At 36.8% G+C, this 19,550-nt stretch overlaps 1 protein-coding gene across 2 annotated transcripts in view; it reads right to left on the bottom strand.

Moving 5' to 3' along the window:
* Positions 1–5,897: 5,897 nt before the first annotated feature.
* Positions 5,898–19,550, bottom strand: part of APLF (aprataxin and PNKP like factor) — an 80,367-nt gene continuing 66,714 nt past the window's right edge. Inside the window, exons 9-10 of one of the 2 annotated variants that reach the window (XM_043603541.1) lie at positions 16,947–16,993; positions 5,898–7,437 (exon numbers count right to left, since the gene is read on the bottom strand). In XM_043603541.1, the coding sequence (XP_043459476.1) occupies positions 7,232–7,437; positions 16,947–16,993 (253 nt within the window). In that variant the 3' untranslated portion in view covers positions 5,898–7,231. The remainder of the gene's footprint in view (positions 7,438–16,946; positions 16,994–19,550) is intronic. The other variant, XM_043603542.1, reaches the window with a different exon arrangement.

Raw genomic sequence — 19,550 nt, 5'->3', positions numbered from 1 at the left:
ACCACATGCAATGCATGAATCTTGATTCGATCCTTGTGGAAAAAAAAAAAAGAAAAGAAAAGAAAAACAGCTATAAAAGATATATTTAGACTATTGGAGAAATTTGAATATGAACTAAATTTGAATATTAGATGATATTAGGAAATCATTGTTAATTTTCTCAGCTATGATAACAGTATTTGAACTGTGAGGGAGAATGTTCTCAGTTGTAGGAGATATACACTGGGGTATTTATAGTGGAAGTGGCATAATAAATTTAGCTTATTTTCTAATGGCTTTGTTTATACACACATACACACACACAGAATAATGCAAATATGGTAAAAATGTTAATTTTGAATTTAGTTGGTGAGTATCCAAATACTCATACTATTATTTCAACTTTCTGCATTTTTGAGATTTTCCTTTAAAAATATTAGAACAATTTAAAGGAAAAGGAACATGGGGATAATTTCTTAAAAGATTTCTTAAAAAAAAAGATTTCTTAAAAGGAAGTGTTGAATAGCTCTATCTTAGTTAATCTGAAAAGAATCCTATGTTAGCAAATATTATTTCGAGTTGACCTCATCCTTTTAAATTTTTTATTTTGTGTTTTATAGTGTATATAATATATTAATATAGTGGCACATATAAATTTGTTATATAAGGATTTACATAAATACTTCACATTTACATATCACATTTCTTGATATAAAGAAATACGCATGCTCAAAATTTCTTGCTCATGTACTGCTACCAAGGTAGGTAAAATAATCCCATTGCAGATTTACCGAGCAGAGAGGATGTAAGCAAAGTGATTAGGATTTGCTACGGAGGTTTCCATCAGGATTGAGTGCATTTTGGCGGGGGGGGGGGGGGGGGGGGGGGGGGCACTTAAACATCAGAAGTTATCATTGTGGCTATGCCAAGATTAAGTAAAGATGGAGAGAGCTCTCTAAACTGCATTTCTCTGCCTTCCAAGACTTTCACTTTGTCTAGGAAAAATCTGGAATCTATGAAATGTAATCAAGATATCTCCCACAACACAGTTCCCCTGGCCTCAGCCTCTGGCTGCAGTGTTCCCTGGAATGAAGACTGCACAATGATCTTCGGGGGGGGGGGGGGGGGATGGGGAGTAACAAGTTGCAGTGGCAAGCAGATACATCCTCACTCCTAACAGTGTCCTCCAACCCTCACATCCTACAATGAGGAGGACAGCTTGGTGTTGGGAGGAAGCTGGAATGGGGCAAGATTGGAAGATGCTGTCCTGGAGGTTTCTGTGATCTATGTGAGACAAATTTGGGTGTCACATTGCTGGTTACCATGTGGCTCTTGGGGTAAAAAACTCCCAACTGAGGATCACCTGGGTGTCTCAGTCGGTTAAGCATCTGACTCTTGGTTTCAGCTCAAGTCATGATCTCACAGTTTGTGGGTTCAAGCTCCACATCAGGCTCCAAGCTGACAGTACAGAGCCTGCTTGGGAGTTGCTCTCTCTTCCTCTCTCTCCCCCTCCCCCTGCTCTCTCTGTCTCAAAATAGATAAACACACACACACACACACACACACACACACACTCCTGAGTGGCCACCAGCAGACTTTTTTCTTTCATGGGAGTCCAGGTTGCAGATGCTCAGACTGTGGAGAGTGTTTTAGTAAATTGGAGGCAGGAGGAGAAAGCAAGGGAGCAAGGGATTGCCTGGAGGTCAGAAGATGTCATTCTCCTCCTAAAATATCTTCAAGAGATTTCCATAGCCAACAGCAGCCTTTCCCAAATGAAATTCTGATTTTATAGGATGTTTATTAGGTGAGGCTCAAAAAGGAGTAGAGTGGTGATAGAAGTTTGTGAAATGCTGGATTAAATGTGCTTCTCACTGGGAGACATGGCATAGCCTTGTATAAGCAAATTTGCACCGTGAATCTTCAAAATTGGGTTTATAGTATTTATGGCTCCTGAAGCTTATATAAACATGATTTTTTTTTCCCTAGAGCATCCTGGAAATTCTAGAAAATTCATTCACTCTTTCATTCAACAAATATGTGTTGAGTAGCTGTACCCATGGCAGACATTGTTCTTGGCACTGAAGACGCAGAGATAAACAAGACAATGTTCTCTTCCAAATGGAACTTATATTCTAGTGGGATGACAGCAAATAAACAAACAACTGGGACAATGAAGGCAGTATAATAGGTGCTATGAAAATAAAGCAGGAAAAAGAGACAGTGGGGTTGGGGCTTGAGGTAGTGGCTATTTTAGATCGGTAGTCAGAGAAGGCTCCCTGTGGACTGATATTTGAGTAGAGGCCAAGAGTGAATGGCAGTGGCCATGTGAAGATGTAGAGGAAGAGTATTCCCAACAGAGGTACCTGGTACAAAGGCCACAGGGCAGGAGGGGGAGCTTGGGGAATTCCAGAAACATGAGTCTTAAGGTAGAATGAGCAAGATGGGGAGGAAGGACAGGAGACCAGGAAGGGTAAGAGACCTCTCCCTTTAGTAGAGGTAGGCAGGAGCCCATCATGAAGGAGCATGTCATGAGAATGTTCAAGGAAGAGGTGATCATTTAGGAGACTTTACGTATCACAGACTGTGAGTTACAGAGGGCAAGTTCCTGACATCTCTCTTCTCTAATTCCTTCAATGAATCTTATCTTTCTACTCCTTAAATAGTGAACTCAAGCTCTTGTTCCCAAATCTCTTTTCCCTAATATCATCCACTCCTTTAGTGACTGTGGTGGCCAGGACTAGTCTTCACTCTATCTGGTTCTCATCTTTTCTGGGCACCCCTTTCAGTGGGCAGGGCCATGTGACTACTTCTGACCAATGGTCTACGAGCAGGAGTAATGAGTTCACTTTCAGCCTGCAGTATTTGATTAGCAGGGCACAAGCCTCAACTTCCTCTATTCCCCTTGCAGTCGTGGTTAAGACAGTTTCAGGTTCCAGATGGTACAACTACAAGATGATGGAAGCTCTGAAAGCCTGGGCTACCAAGTTGCCACATGGAAGTCCCTGCTCCGGAGAGTCACCCAACACAGGAAATCTGGGCATAAGAAAATGCACCTTTTGTTAAAGCACAGAGATTTTAGGATTATCCCACCATAACTGAATGGTACACTGATATAATTGAGTGGCTCTCAAAATTTTGAGCCTTAGGACTTCTTTTACTCATAAAGATTAGTAAGGACCCCAAAGAGCTTTTGTTTATGAGGGTCATACCTATAGTTATATATCATTTTGGAAATTATAATTGAGAAATTTAAAACATTTACTAATTCATCTGAAAACAACAAACCTATTTTGTATTTTATGAAATGTATTTTATGAAAATGTATTTTATGAAATGTATTTTATGTATTTTATGAAAAACAATCAGGTTTATTTTTTAATTTATTAAGATGAGTGGCAATGTTTTACACTTTTGTAAATCTCTCTAATGCCTTAAGAGCATTATATGATATTACATTACTAACAATACCATGATAACAGTTTTTAAAGCTTTGGGAAGCTATCAAGCTCATAGTGACAAATATAGATTTTCCAAATTTCTAATTTTTCCTTGAAAGCTTATATTTTACAATTATAACCAATACTGTTGGTTGTTTCCCTTGAAAAACAGGCCCACTTAGTACATTTTTGAGGAAATGTCTGTCAAATACTCTAGTTTGAATAACTGTAGCACATCTGCCTATAATTCTTTCAAGTAAAAATTGTTTTCCATGAAAAAATCTACCAACTCAGCTTGCAACTCCATCATACAAAGGCTTTTCCTCAAGATTGAGACTATATTTCAATATGCAGCAAGACAAGATGCCCCTTCTCTGACTAGTCGCATTCTGTTGTTTTTTGGGTAATTGTCTCACTGCCTCTGTAAGCTCTGTGACTGTAGACCCCATGGTCTTTTTCTCCCTTGCAACCTCCATATTATTCAGTAGTCATTACTGAATGAGTATATTCTATCTTTCTGAGTAGACCAATGGTAAGCACATTGAAATAGGGATTCTATGCTATTCTTCTTTGAATCACCAACACCTAAGACAGGGTGTTGGGCCCAACAGAACACAACTGCGGTTCTTTATGATACTAAAGTTTATTATGTACATTATATTAGGATAGCCAGTAATAATGCCAGCAGTAATGAATCTTTATTTTCTTTCAATATCTATTGTAGAGGAGCTGAGTATGGTTGCAGATTGGCAGAAGCACACACACACACACACACGCACACACATGCGCGCACACGCACACACCCATTAGAGATTCCTACTCAAGAAAGAGAACTTTATAGGAACAACAGAGCAGGGTTGGATGCAGGATGTCAGTATGCATTTCCTCCCACCATGGGGTATGTTGGTGACACTGAACTCTGCACACATCAACTGGAAGAAAGTCATCGCCCATTTATTCTCAGCTTTATGTCATCATTCTGGAAAATTATGCTCACAATCTATTTGCTCTCACTACATGTAATGAATGCTTACAACCACTAGGATCTTCTAGTTCTAGAAACCAATAGTATCAACAAGGCCATCCTCTACCTGGGGCAAAAACAGAATCAGTGTCCAGGGGTCACTGAAAATCTTCATGTCTCAGCTTCCCAAGGTCCCAGAAATACCCCACCCCCACCAAGAAATCAACAAAAAACATTTGCTTTTAGAATTAAGCACGTTGGTGAGAAATGTATAATGTGAGACACAGATATAGTTTAAATTCTGTGAACCCACATGACAGAGAGGGTTGGCTCCTATACACTGTTTGGGACAGCAATTATTTATTTATTTATTTATTTATTTATTTATTTATTTATTTAAAAATTTTTAATGTTTATTTATTTTTGCAAACGATAGAGACAGAGCACAAACAGGAGAGGGATGGTAAGAAAGGGAGACACAGAATCCAAAGCAGGCTCTAGGCTCCAAGCTGTCAGCACAGAGCCTAACATGGGGCTCGAACTCACGAACCACGAGATCATGACCTGAGCCAAAGTCTGACGCTTAACCAACTGAACCACCCAGGAGCCCTGGGACAGCAATTACTTTTAAAGAACCAAGTTTTTGTTAACATTGCTCTTGCTCCTGAGCCCACTGACAAGCTAATGTCATCAGTTTTCCCTCTATTTTGTAAATCACAAATTTAAATATAATCCAATTGCAAGTGTCAAATTTACACTACACTCTAGTCAACTGAGTTATAGATAGACAGAGAGATATGTTATACTCAATAGTGTCTTCAGGATGAGTAGGTAAGCCACATCAAATTATCCTTAAAAAACAGCTACCATGAGCTACTACACTATTGCCAAGAACACATTCTGACATTAATGCTTTCTTCTTTCTGAAAGACTAGTGTCACCTCTTACATTCTCTTTTTATAGCAGCTTTATTGAAATACATAAACCCCATACCATAAAATCCACCTTTGAAAGTGTACAATTTGGTGGGTTTTAGTATATTTATAGAACATTTTTAACAACCATAAAGAGACCCTGTACCCATTAACAGTCACCCTCTGTCCCCACCTCCTCCAGCCCCTGGCAACCACTCATCTACTTTCCATGGATTTGCCTGTTTGGGGTATTTCATACAAACGAGTTCATATGATATGTGGCCTTTTTTGTCTGGCTTCTTTCAATTAGCACAACATCTTCAGGTATGTTATAGCATGTATCAATCCTTCAGTTCTTTTTCATAGCCAAAAAATATTCCGCTATAGAGATATGCCATATTTTGTTCATCCATTCATTAGCTGATGAGCATTTACGTGTTTCCATTTTTTGACCATTATAAATAATGCCTCTGTGGACATTGCATACAAGTTTTTATGTGAACACGTTCTCAATTCCTTTGGGATTTATCTATGAGTGGATTAAAAAACACTTTAAGGATTGAGTCAATGCAGGGATGAGAATAAGTCAAAAGGTTTTTTTTCCACAGATCTGTCAAGCTCCCGAGACTAAAGGGACATTAGAAGGGAAAAGTGAGTTATTAAATAACAAAGGCAACGTTAGAATAATAGGTAAAATAGCCTAAAGAAACATTTATCTTGTCCTGGTCAGCTTAAATTAATTTTAATATTACATAATTAACTTGGAAAGACATTCAAAAACACTAAGAACAATTATAAATCTGTCTTGTTTTTTTAAGATATAAATTTCTAGGTTCTTTTAGAATAGAAAATATTAGTATTTAACAAGGATACTTTTGGTCTAGTGATTTATGATTTCAATACTATGCCTACTGCCGTGTTCGGATACCCAACTGCTATTAAAGATTCTAAACTGTATTTCAAAAATTCTAAGTCACCTAAAATGAAGAGTACTACAGGGCTTAAAGTCATTTGAGAACAGAGATATACTTCATAAAACTGGAGAATAAAGGGGTTCTTCTTGAAATAAAAGGCCAGAATCTTGAACACTAGCAGACAACTTGCTGCTTTCATCTGAGGAAAAAGAACTAACGTTATTTGAGAAAATTATGGTTAAAAATCATTTCTATATCTTTTAATGTAATGAAAGAACATTGAGAGTTAAAATAATCAGGCAGGACTTCAGGTTTGAAAAAAAACCCAAAACTGTCAAATCCTTTGGGTTTTTCTACTTTCAAGTTCAGACATACAGTAAATTACAGATACAGGGGACAAAATAACATTCCCTGCATGGTGAACATTTTGATAGTCTAGTTGAATCTATTTTCAGTATCCATTTGGTACTAATTTCCCCAAGTTTCAAAGCATAAAAGTAGCAAATGAAATTGTAAAGCTCATATCCAGGGTACTAGAAAAAATAACAGCCATTATATGATGGCTGTCACTTTTTAAAGCCTGGTTCTGCTTGAAGAATTACTGCAATAGCAATGAAAGAGGCATGCTTTCCCACCCATGATGTAATTTGCCTAGTTATGCTTGCCTAGTATTCTATAAAGATAGAATCTTTGGAAAAAAGAAACAAGGCCAAACTTTGTGCAACCTATGGCTTTTACTTTTTATTACTAACACACAAAGTAAATGAAAAAATATCAATTGTTTCTCTTTAACTCTCTGCTTCCTATTTCCAGATGCTTTAAATAGGATAGAAAAAGCAAGGCAACAAAACAAATTCCATCCACTGCATGAAGGTTGACCTATCAATGTTTCAGTTGCAAAGAGTCAATAATAAAGTCATAACTATAAAAAGAAGGAAAACAATTATCGCTTAAGTGCCTCCTTAGTTCCTGAATTTTTTCCAGAAAGAACAATATGAGCCATATATTAGCACAGAAAAAAAGTTACTTTTTCCTTTTCATAAATTTTTTTGCTTCTTTCAAAAGCTCTTCCATATCTTCCTTCTCTTGGTCTTCCTGCCCTGGTTCCCAGTCAGAATCTTCATCTGTTGGCTCATATTCTTCTTCCTCATCATCTAGAAAACGGTCATTGAGGTCATACTCATTGGATCGCCCAACATTATCACTATCTTCATCTGATATGCTCCTCACTGAAAAAAAAAAATTTTTTTTTTCGGTACACAACAGATCAATCACCACTCAAACCTGAGAGTAGAGATATCTAACTATAAAATGTCTTTCTCTGACAAGAAGTATTGTTACTTAAGACATCGCTAACCACCACAAATTTCTAGAAAGAGGGCTAAAATTATTCTTTGCTAGAATTCTAACTTTTTAAAAAACATTTGTTTAATTCTAACTCTTCCTACTAAGAGGATCCTGAAACTAAAATGTCCTGTGAGGGCACCTGGGTGGCTCAGTCAGTTGAGTGTCCGACTTTGGCTCAGGTCATGATCTCACAGTTCGTGGGTTCAAGCTCCACCTTGGGCTCTGTGATGACAGCTCAGAGCCTGGAGGCTGCTTCAGATTCTATGTCTCCCTCTTTCTCTGCCCCTTCCCCACTTGCACTCTGTCTCTCTCTCTCAATAAACATTAAAAAATTAAAAAATAAATTAAAAAAATTTTAAATGTCCTGTGAGATTCCTAATAATGGTTCCTTAATAATATAATCAAGCGTGCCTGGGTGACTCAGTTGGTTATGTGTCTGACTCTTGATTTCAGCTCAGGTCATGATCTTATGGTTCGTGAGTTTGAACCTTGCACTGGGCTCCATGCTACCTGGAATCTCTCTCCTTCTCTCTGCCTTTCCCCTACTCTCTCTCTCTCTCAAAATAAATAAGTAAGGATTGAGCCTCCCAAGCCTACCTGGGATTCTCTCTCCTTCTCTCTGCCTTTCCCCTACTCTCTCTCTCTCTCTCTCTCAAAATAAATAAGTAAATAAAATAATAATATCATAATCATATTTATGCTCTCCTACCCTCTGGGGCGGTAGAATGTATTTTTGTCCCAGTTATTTACTGTCCATCCCTGTCATATGATTATATTTAACCACCCCACTGACATCAGACTTGGTCAAAGAAAAGTAGGTGGAAATGGTGTGTGTCACTTCCAAGGAGAAGCTTTAAGAGCCTTTCTGTAGTTTCTGCTGCAGCCATTTTCCCTCTGCCACAGTCTCCCTCATCCTAGATACAGGCTGATCCTTTAGCTCGGCTTCCAGGATGAGAACACACACGGGACACACGAAGGAGAAATACACCTATTTATTGTTGTGAGGCGTTGAAATTTGGGGACTGTTCTCACAGTAAAGCTGGCACAATCTGTGATCAAATGAGAAAATATGAGTCTACACATTTTGTAAAGTTTAGTTTTATAGATCTTCCAGTTCATGTTTCAGTGACTGGGATTGCTGAAAATATCAGGATGACTATGGTAACACCATTAGAATTTATAGGTTTCTAAATAATACCAGAATTATAATAGAATTTTTCCATCTCGAAATCCATTTCTTCCCTCATCCCACTTTTTTATTTTCATTGCAAGCAACAGGCTTATTTTAAGATAAGCTCCCTAGGATGATGTGGAGCATTTAAGAAACAAGTAGGAAGATTCTCTCTGGAAATCTATGAATGGCAGAGGACAATCCCTGCGTGAACACCAAATGGAGGAGTTAAAAATATTATTGTTTGTACTTCTGTATATGCTTTACTTCACCTCTTCCTAAAATGTTCACATGCAATAGACAGTTAAAAAACACAAAAAACACAAAAAAGTAAGGTAATTTATCTGTCCTCTTAACTGCCATAGTCCGGACATTTACATTTTTCTTAATATCGCTATTCATTTCCAGAGAGGATTTGAGCCAGCTTATATTAATGAGGTCATAAAAAATACAAATGAAAATAGAAACTAAGAACACAAAAACCAGAATGTAAACATGTCAACCTTCATCTTTAACATAATTATTGTAAATTGAGCATCAGGTTTCTCCCCAAGTTTCTTGATAGCCAAGGCTAAAAAGGCTACATAATGATTTGCACAGTGCTCATTAGCATAAGAAGCACACCAGTCCCTTAAGGGAAATGTAGCACTGTATTTATTTGTATACATTTCTCATCTCCTGTAAGCATCCTGAGGGCATGTTTTACATCTAGCTAATCTCAACTCCCCATATAACTTTTATGATAGAAAACATTTAAAAAACATTTAGAGGGCAGTTTGCAGATGGCAAAAGGAGGGAGGGAGGAGGGAAGAACAATATTCTTCTTCGCCATTCTGCTTTGGAAGTATTTCATATACATAACTAGTGACATCTCAGCAAAGCGTTTCCTTTCAGATTCAGAAATTACCCTGAAGATTTATAAGAGAAACATACATAAAGTTGAAACAACTTCAAGTTCTCCTCCTGCTTTATTGGCTGTTCCTCTTCTCTAACATACTCCAGTCTTATATCCTAAATTCCCAAATGTATATGCTAAGCCCTGACTAACACCTGAATTCCAGGCTCCTTTATCTCACTGCCTATATACTCTCTCTACTTGCATAACTAACAGGCATCCGAAACATATTCCCAGAACACAACTCTTGAGGTGCTTCACCCAATCCTTTCTCTTATCAGTCTTAGTATATGACTTCTCCAACCTTGACCTTCTCCAAGAAATCTTGGAGTCATCCTTGAATATCCCCCACTGAAAACCCAATATCCAATATGTCAAGAGATCCTATTGACTCTGCCATCAAAATCTATCTGCCACTTCTCACTACATCTACTCCATACTCTGGTCCCCATACCATCATCTTCTTTTTTCAACCAGTTCCAATGTTCACCCAACTGGTTTCTGGCATCCACTCTTGTCTATTCTCCACAGAGGAGCCAGAAAACCTTCCAATAGCTTTCTATCTCACTCTGAATTAAAACCAAAGTCCTTACTTATAGGTCCTGGCCTCTATTGCTTCTTGGCCTTTTGGCTAAGATCAAGTGTATAGGTCCTGGCCTTAAGACCCTACACAACTGGCCCACAGCTAGCTTTTCTGATCTCATCTGCCACTCTTCACTTACTCGCTTTGTTTGAGTTCTACCCTTTCTCTACTACTCCTTGAACAGTACAAGCAGGATCATCTCCAGGGCTTTTGGAGTCACTCTTCCCCTTGACTAGCATGCTCTTCCCTGAGATAATCACCTCTCTTATTCTCTCCTCCAAGTCTCTGCTCTAATATCAAATTTTCAGAGTCTGTTTACCATCCTACCCAAAATGGCACCTGCCTCCCACCACACACACCCTTGTCATTCTGTCTGTCCTCTTACATAACTTTTCTTCTTAGCAGTTATCACTACGTGACATCATATAGTTGTTTACATGTACAGTGCCCACCTTTGTAAACTTCTACAAGAGCAAGACTTTGCCTCTATTGTATCCTCAGCTCTTGTAACAGTGCCTAACATATAGAAGACACTTAATATGTATATTTGTTGAATATATGAATGAACAAATCAACTGCTGAACACCTTTAGTTTTACAGAAATCTTTCATATTATAACCTACACTTTTATCACTAACCTGTCTATACAATGAATTACAATAAAGACTTTTATTTAAATCCTGCTAATTGAAGGGGCTTTAAGCTTCAACGAACCCTGGAAATCTTTAGCAACTTATTGGGCAGGCTCATTTCTTGAGCAATAGGCCATATTATTTGTTTCCTCAAAAAATTGTTTACATCTATCAAATTGTCATTTACATAAACATTACACTCATATTCTTTTAATAGGAAGTTCAGAATCTAAAAAAAAAAAAAAAAAAAAAATCTATAACAGAACTCCAAGTAGCTGGCAGTCAAGTTTCATCCATTTTACTTCACATGAACAGGTATTTTGTGCTTTAAGGAAAAGCACCTGAAGAGTCAAACTCAGCTCTAGAATCCAGCTCTATGTCCTTTGTTAGTAGTGTCATGTCCATACTTCTTAACAGGGTTTTAAATGCTGACATGTGATTATCTTTCTGGAATCAATTATAATGGACCCTCCTTAGCCAATTAATGCATGACTTTAAATATTCCATAGTGTAGGAGCACCTGGGTGGCTCAGTTGGTTAAGTGTCTGACTCTTGATTTCAGCTCAGGTCATGATCTCATGGTTTGTGAGACAGCCCTGCATCAGGCTCCATACTGACAGCTCAGAGCCCGCTTAGGGTTCTCTATCTCTCCCCTCTCTGCCTCACCACCCCCTCCACTTGCACACATGCTCTCTCTCCCTTTCTCTCAAAATAAATAGACATCTAAAAAATAAATAAAAATAAATATTCTACAGTGTAAATGCCATCTAGATGGGCACCTACTTTTTTTTGTTTATTGCTGAAGGTGTTTTTAGAAAACGTACAGTTTCTGCCTTTTGATGTAACTGGTCCATGCAGATAGTGAAACTTTACTTATTTGGAAAATGCTCTGAATCAGCACACCTATTGATGTGAATTATTATATGATTTCCTGAATCATGGAAATAATCTCAAGAAGCCCGGTTCTTAACTAAACATGGCTACCACCTAACCTAGGAATAAAATGCCTATCTTTACCACACAATTAGCAAGTTTTCATACAAAAGGGATATGAAGAACACTGAAATCAAGGCGGGAAAAAAATCCCATGCATGTATTCTCTAACTGGGCAAGCTGAAACACAGTATAGTATCTGGATATCTGGATTTAAAGTGATGCAAGTAGTCACGTTCACATAAACCTTGCTAGTAGCACTGTTTGCTATACAGAAATTTCAAAGAAAGCTTCTCATACAAGGAAGCTTGTTGACTAGAGAACCAGGCAACATTCGATGAGGAATCCCATCACAGAAGATCCCAAGCCAAGACTCCAGTATTGTCCAGAGAATGCCGTGGTTGGTGAAAAGCTTATTAACATGCTAAACTAAACTAAACTAACGGGAGATACAGCAGTAGCTGTTTAACTGTTTACAACAAAACATAATTTTTTGTAGTGTTATTTTTTGTAAATTTCCACAGAATTAAATAGCATAATGCCATTTTTGAAAAAATAAGTGCCTATATGTAGCATTTTCTTGTATTACAACTACCTGATTTGAAATGTAATTCTTGAGTGTGTCTGAGAAATCAGACGTGAGCTTGTTTAGGGGCTCCTGGGTGGCTCAGTCAGTTAAGCGTCCGACTTCAGCTCAGGTTATGATCTCATCTCATGGCTTGTGGGTTCGAGCTCCGCGTCGGGCTCTGTGCTGACAGCTCAGAGCCTGGAGCCTGCTTCGGATTCTGTGTCTCTGGCTCTCTCTGTCCCTCCCTACTCACGCTCTGTCTCTCTCTCCAAAACAAATAAATATTAAAAAAAAAAAAAAAAAAAAAAGAAGTGAGGTTGTTTCTTCCAAATCAAGGCAAACTCAGAAGTCATTTTTTCTTCTACCTTCACTTAGAAGCTTCTTGCTGCTAGTTTTCTGTTTTTATGTGATAGGCCATCCCCTTCATTCAACAAAAAGTCTCTTTAAAAAGCACCATGGTAAGAGAAAGAGGCTAGACAGATGGGAGGGTAGAAGTCCAAAGATCTGGGTCATCAACAAGCCCATAAAAAATGAACAAGACATTTAACTTAATGGCTTAATGGAATTTATGTTTTTATCTGTGAGTCAATGGATGTTGATTAAATTACTTCAAAAATCCTTTCTGAATTCTGATTTTAAAACTGAAGTTCTAATTTTAAGGCCAAAGTAGAAATCTTCATTTTCTCTACAGATCAGTGAGTAATATGAAATGTAGGAATGGACTGACAGCTTGACTGCACGAAGCAGTACAAGAGAAATAGGCATAGGCTGCCACTTATTTTTAAAAACTGATGGGTAACATCAGACTTCCTTGATGGAAAATAACCACCGTTAGGGAAGAAACAAACTCTTAACACGTTTAAACCAACATGGTATTAACTGGTTGGAATTAGGCTACAGCAATTTCTGACTTTTCTATTTATGCAGAGGAATGTGTGATATCAGAATGACAATTCCTAAATTTGTATCTAATCTTTCTTTTACAGTTTAAAATTTCATTGTCAACTCTTACCCCAAGAACATAAGTCTGAAGAACTAGTGAAGAGTACAGTGTCAAATACATGTTGGAAGAAATGCTGGTTTTACAGAAAGAAAAGATTGTTCGAAACTGCTGATTTTTGCACACAGATTTCGGGTGTTAGGATCTAAGATGCCAGATGCCTCATAGCAGATTTACAGCTTAACATCAATAATTCTTCAGATTTTATTTTCCTTTACCATTCTGATCTACTTTATTATATATGAATTTCTTTTTTTAAATACCATTGCACTAGCCTTTTTCATATCCCCAAATCTCTCAGCTTTCCCCACACTAAGCAGCAGTTTATATAATCTCATTTAAATTCCATTAATTTTCACAATAGCTTTTAGAGCTTTTGGGTTCTACCTCTGGGGAAAAAAGCATATATAAGCAAATGTGCGCATATAGTGGCAGAACTAGAGAAATATTAAAATAGCTATCAGTAGAAAATTCTAAATTTCCAGGCACGAATGGTACTGACAGCACGGAATAATGCATATCACATAATGATAAAAGCCAGAATGACTTCAATAATCAGATAACAAAATGCTAATGATAATTTCTTTTAAATATCTCACAGGTAAGTTAGCTAAGAAAGTATAAAATAAAATTTTCCTGGCACTGATTACTCTTGCATTCAATATCTTGTGCCAAAACCCCAGCACTCTAAAAAAGTGTGGAAAGTTAGTGAAATTTTAAGCCAATTAGATATGTAAGAAGTTTAACACATGGTAGCATCAAACCTACAGAAAACAAAATGCACTACATAAATTGTTACGTGTGTGGAAGAACTCTGCACACAGAAATGTTCTAGGAGTGCTACAAATCAGAAGTTAACTAGTAAGAATTCAACGCAGTTATTTTAATAGTGGTACTATATTAAATTTTATTGTCTTATTGTGTAGTTATGATACCCCCACCTCAAATTCAACATGCTTAAACTTTAAAAAAAGGAGACGGGGTGCCTGGGTGGCTCAGTGGGTTAAGTGTCCGACTCTTGATTTCGGCTCAGGTCATGACCTCACGATTGTTTGATGTTCTCTTTCTCTCTCCCTCTGCCCTTCTTTCTTTCTCTCTCAAAAAAACAAAACAAAAACAAAAAACAAAACAAAACTACCTGGTTCTTCCTCCTGATCTCTACGATATGTAAATGTCATCCCCAGTCACCTGATAAACTGTATCATAATTCTGAGTCATCATTATTTCCTTTATGTCATTCCAGCCCCCACACCATAACCAATTAGTTGGCACATCTGATTTTTCCTTCAAACTCTCACTTGTATCCAATTCTATTTTTCCATTCTCATGGTGGCCACTCTAGTTCTGGCCCTTTATTCAATTGCCTAATTAACACCCAGAAGACTTCTCCCACTCTAATTCAGACTGTTCATTGTCAGAAGCTTGATTTGGATAAAATACTGCCTCACCATTATTTGCCAATGCACCCACACCTTTGGTCTAGCTTTCAAGAGCTTCTATAATCTGGCTTTGATATATCTTTTCATTATCATCCACAGTAACTACAGAAACTCTCCACGTTAGTTAAACTGATCCACTTACTAACTCCACACACAACTTACCATTTCTACCTAGAGGTCCTTGATTGATCTATTATTTACTTTGACTGGGATGTCCTATACCTACCAACCACAACGTTAAGAGACAAAGATGATTTAAATACAACCAAGGCCAATTTCAAGAACAACTTAGCATAAATTCCCACATCATGGTCTGCCCTGATAAGTCCCACTAGAAAGTGCTCCTGCCCTTTCCTTGGAGATTTTAGACCATCTCATCACAAGCATATAGAGCCAGAACTGGTTCTCATGGATCTCTGTAACTCTGCTCACTTGGAAGACATAATAAATGAATAAGTAAGTGTACAACAAATTAGGTATACAAACATGATTAAGAACTTGGGCGATGTTAAACTTTAAGGATTTGGGAGATGAGAAAAACAAGGATGTTAGAATTCAGTGTTAAATATCTCTAAGTTAAGAAATACAATGAGACCCCCCAACATTCAATTTAATATTTGAAATACTCCAGACAACCTAATTTGTAAGTTTTAGAACAGGAAGAATGTTCTGACTACATTGCCATGTAACAACCCTTGAAAGTAGATTAAAAATAAAACTATCTATACTTTTTAAGAAAACTGTCTTTCCAATGAAAAGTTTTTCTTATAGCTGTTGCAAAAATATGTCTTCCTTCAGAAGATTCTCTAATAATAATTCAAAGAGACTTTTCAAAGAAAATTCAGATATTTTTAACTATGCCATCTGATGCATATTGGTAACTTTTAGGAAAATGTTTCCTATTTCTATAAAAATACAGATGTGTCAAATGCCTTTTCATGGGACAGTGTTAAACTCTGTCAGTGAAATATAGCTCTAATTGCTATACATTACATGACTCCTGGAAGGAAAGTTCATTTAACCACCATACATGCTATATCACTAGATATAGCCCCAGTAAAAAAAAAAAGTGTAACATATAACCTCTATACCCTATTAGCTCAGATAAAATGAGTTATTTGTGTCTGGAGTACTAAAGCATGAAAGTGTGTTTCAATGAGAAATTTCAAGTGGAATTCTCTTATGGTGAAATTCATTATTTTCATCACTTGGTTACAAGGTGGTTATGTTTACGCACACACAAGTGCATGGGGTCACAGCCTGTATAGTATGCATTTTATTCTCTCACTCTGTGGGCAGAAATACTGTATGCTGAATTGGCCTCTGCACTATATAAATGATATGAAGAAGCCAGAATCTGTTAAAGGTAAAAAAATATTAGAGTTTGGAAGCAGGGGAAAGAGAAGGTAAAATAGAACTGCTGTACCTAGGACTGAAGGACACTTGATCATTGCTTCTCTGGTATCTGTCCTCCCTCCCTCTCCTTCTTCCAAAACTTTAGTTTCTGTTGGGGATCCCTGCAGTGACCCTATCTTGGTTCCAGGGATGGTACAAACTAATCAGTGGTCATAGTGATTGGTCCAAGAGTAAGAATGTGATCTAAACCAGTAAAAAAAGCGAATTTGCTGATTCTTCGTAGGAACAGTGAGAGCTAAAGTTATTCATCCTCTCTCTCTCCTTACATATAAACATGGGTGCTGAATAAGGATGCACATAGTTCCTTCGTTGGGACAGGAGCCAGTCTTAGGATAATAATGACGCCTCTCAAGACAGAATGATGAAAGGATATTGGGTGACAATATTGACATTACTAATGAGTCAAAGCAGTAAATCTTATCTAAATCCATCTCTACTTCTGGACTTTTCACTTAAAGAAGTCAGTAAGTTCTCATTACCATTTAGGCTAGTTTGAGATCATGTTTCAGGTACTGGCAAACAAAAGAATCAAAACAGATACAAGGATACATACACATTGTTATGCAGTGATTGTAGAAAACCTCTGCTACATAAAAAATTTATCACTATTTTTCATCTAAGAAAAATCATTAAAATCAGCAAATTCATGGAGGCAGAGATAAAAAAAATTCACATAAGTGGAAACTACATCTAGGTTCAACAAGAGAATCATTTGACAGTTTCATTTTGAGTTTACTCAACTAAAATTACTTACCTGGATGTGTACTATGTCTATATTCTATCTTGTGCTGGGGATTCTTCCTAAAAAAAAAAAAGAAAGAAAAAGAAAAAAAAGGCAAATATAAGAGTTTTCCAATCACTAAATATTAGTAAAGACTATTTAAATTAAACTAGAACATTAACCTACAAATAAAAATTAGGTCCCAATAAGTGTCTTATTGAAAAGCATTTGCTTTTTTGTTATTGTTGTTAACTATAGTCACTATGTTGTATGAAGCATCTGCTTTTTAATTACAACATTTATTAAGTGCCTACTACATGCTGGGCATATTTCTGGGGAAATATCTGCTGGGCAGATGCAAAGATATCCTGGTGAACCAAAATTTTTACCTCAAGACTTACTAGAGAAAAACAGTATAAGGCAAATAAAATACAACATATCATATTCCCAAAATACAATACTGTATTTCTAAAATGTCAATGCCATATACCATATATAAAAATATAATGTAAAGTAGTGTATAAAACATAGAACACAAAGTATCAAATATGTGTGTCTATGTGTGTATGCATGTAATGTCTAAGAGGATACTTCTAAGGCTCTTCTTGAATCCAAAGACCAAAGCACTTAAGTCATATCTCTAAAGATTGCCAGTTGTTATGAGGATACAGAAAAGTTAATTTGCATTGAGAAATTCATATGACATATTCCAAAGTCAAACGGAAACTACTGTTTGGATATCTATTTTTTATTATACGTACTCATGATCTCTTCTATTATTTTATTAGCTAAACGTGAATAAAATAGCATTTAGCTAATAAACTGCCCAAGCAGCACAAAATCCAAAGCAGTAACTGGTCCATCATTATCAGCTTGATGAGCACCTCTCTATGGTGGGCTAATATGGGAGAGCTGGGGGACACTGACAATAGGTATGTGCTGAGGTGCACCGCTCATACGAAGCTGTTGTGAGAATTCATGAAGAATACGGAGCAAGTCCTTAGTCTAAGGACGCAATAAGTTGTAAGTAATTAATGTTAGCCATTGACACATCCATCACTGGTTCCAGAAATAGTCATGGGGCACTAATTGTATGTCAGTCTCTGTGTCAAGTGTCAGTGACATTGCTTATTGCTAATATCTCTTCTTTTTAGGATAGCATTTAATACAGTATAAGATTGCAACCACACAGTTAATTAGGGCCATAACTCAACAGTTTTGAAAAGTGGAAAAAAGATTCTACAAAAGATTGTGTATTTGGGATAATTAACCCAAATGTGACCTTTTAATGGAAAAGAAACTTCAAAGTTGAGAGAAATAAACTGGACAACTTAAATGCGGCAAAGAGAGGTGCAAATGAACAAAGCTGCTGTGATGATTTGTGGGAAGACCTTTCCTTACTGATGTGTTTAATTCAGCCTGAATTAAAATTCAATTAATGCTGGACAAGTCAGGGGAGGAAGAACAGACACATGAGGGACATTAATACCAAAATTATTCTTCATCAATAATCTAGAAAAAGACCGTTGGTCATCTGAGATTATTTTGGGTAACCTTTTAAAAACTCTGTGTGTGTGTGTGTGTGTGTGTGTGTGTGTGTGTGTGTGTGTGTTAAAATTAAACACACTGGTAGCTTTTTGTTTTGAAAAAAAATATCAAACATACTAAAAAGTAGCAAGATTAGTACCCTGAAATTTCATATACCTTCATCGAGATTCTTCAAATGTTAACCCTCTACACAGATGCTCCACTGTTGTTGTTGTTGTTATTGTTGTTACTATTTATGGTCTTTGGAGATTTAAAACTTTTTCTTTTTTTAAAAAAATTTTTAAAAGTTTATTTATTTATTTTGAGAGAGACAGTGCGAGTAGAGGAGGGGCAGAGAGACAGAGGAGACCGTGAATCCCAAGCAGGCTCCATGCCATCAGTGCAGATTGACACAGGGCTTGAACCCACAAAACTGCAAGATCATAACCCAAGCCGAAACCAAGAGTCAGACACAACCAACTGAGCCACCCAAGAACTCCTCTCCTTTTTAAAATGTTTTTTTTTTTTTTCAGGTCTTAAGCAGTCCTGTCTTTTCCCACTTTGCCTTTAATAATTAAGAAAAGAAAAATTAAAAAGTTAAATACAGTCTTAATTGTTTGCCACCAGAGCCTCTTCCAAAACGGTATGGAGGTTCCTCAAAAAATTAAAAGTAGAAATACCATATGATCCAATAATTCCACTACTGGGTATTTACCCAAAGAAAGAAAAACACTAATTCCAAAGGATATATGCACCATATGTTTACTGCAGCATTCTTTACAATAGCCAAGATATGGAAGCAACCTAAGAGTCCATCGATAGACAAATGGATAAGGAAGATGTAGTGTGTGTGTGTATATATACATATATATATGTGTGTGTATGTATATATATATATATATATATGTTTGTGTATATATACATATATATGTATATATGTATACACACACACACACACACACACACACACACACACACACACACCAGAATATTATACAGCCATAAAAATGGATGAAATTGTGCCATTTGCAATAAATAACATGTATGGCCCTAGAGGGTATTATGCTAAGTGAAATAAGACAGAGAAAGACAAATACTATATGATTTCAC

Source organism: Prionailurus bengalensis, chromosome A3 (assembly GCF_016509475.1).
Source record: "Prionailurus bengalensis isolate Pbe53 chromosome A3, Fcat_Pben_1.1_paternal_pri, whole genome shotgun sequence".
In the NCBI taxonomy this organism is placed as follows: Eukaryota; Metazoa; Chordata; class Mammalia; order Carnivora; family Felidae; genus Prionailurus; species Prionailurus bengalensis.
This window is presented reverse-complemented; position numbering and strand designations above follow the sequence as displayed.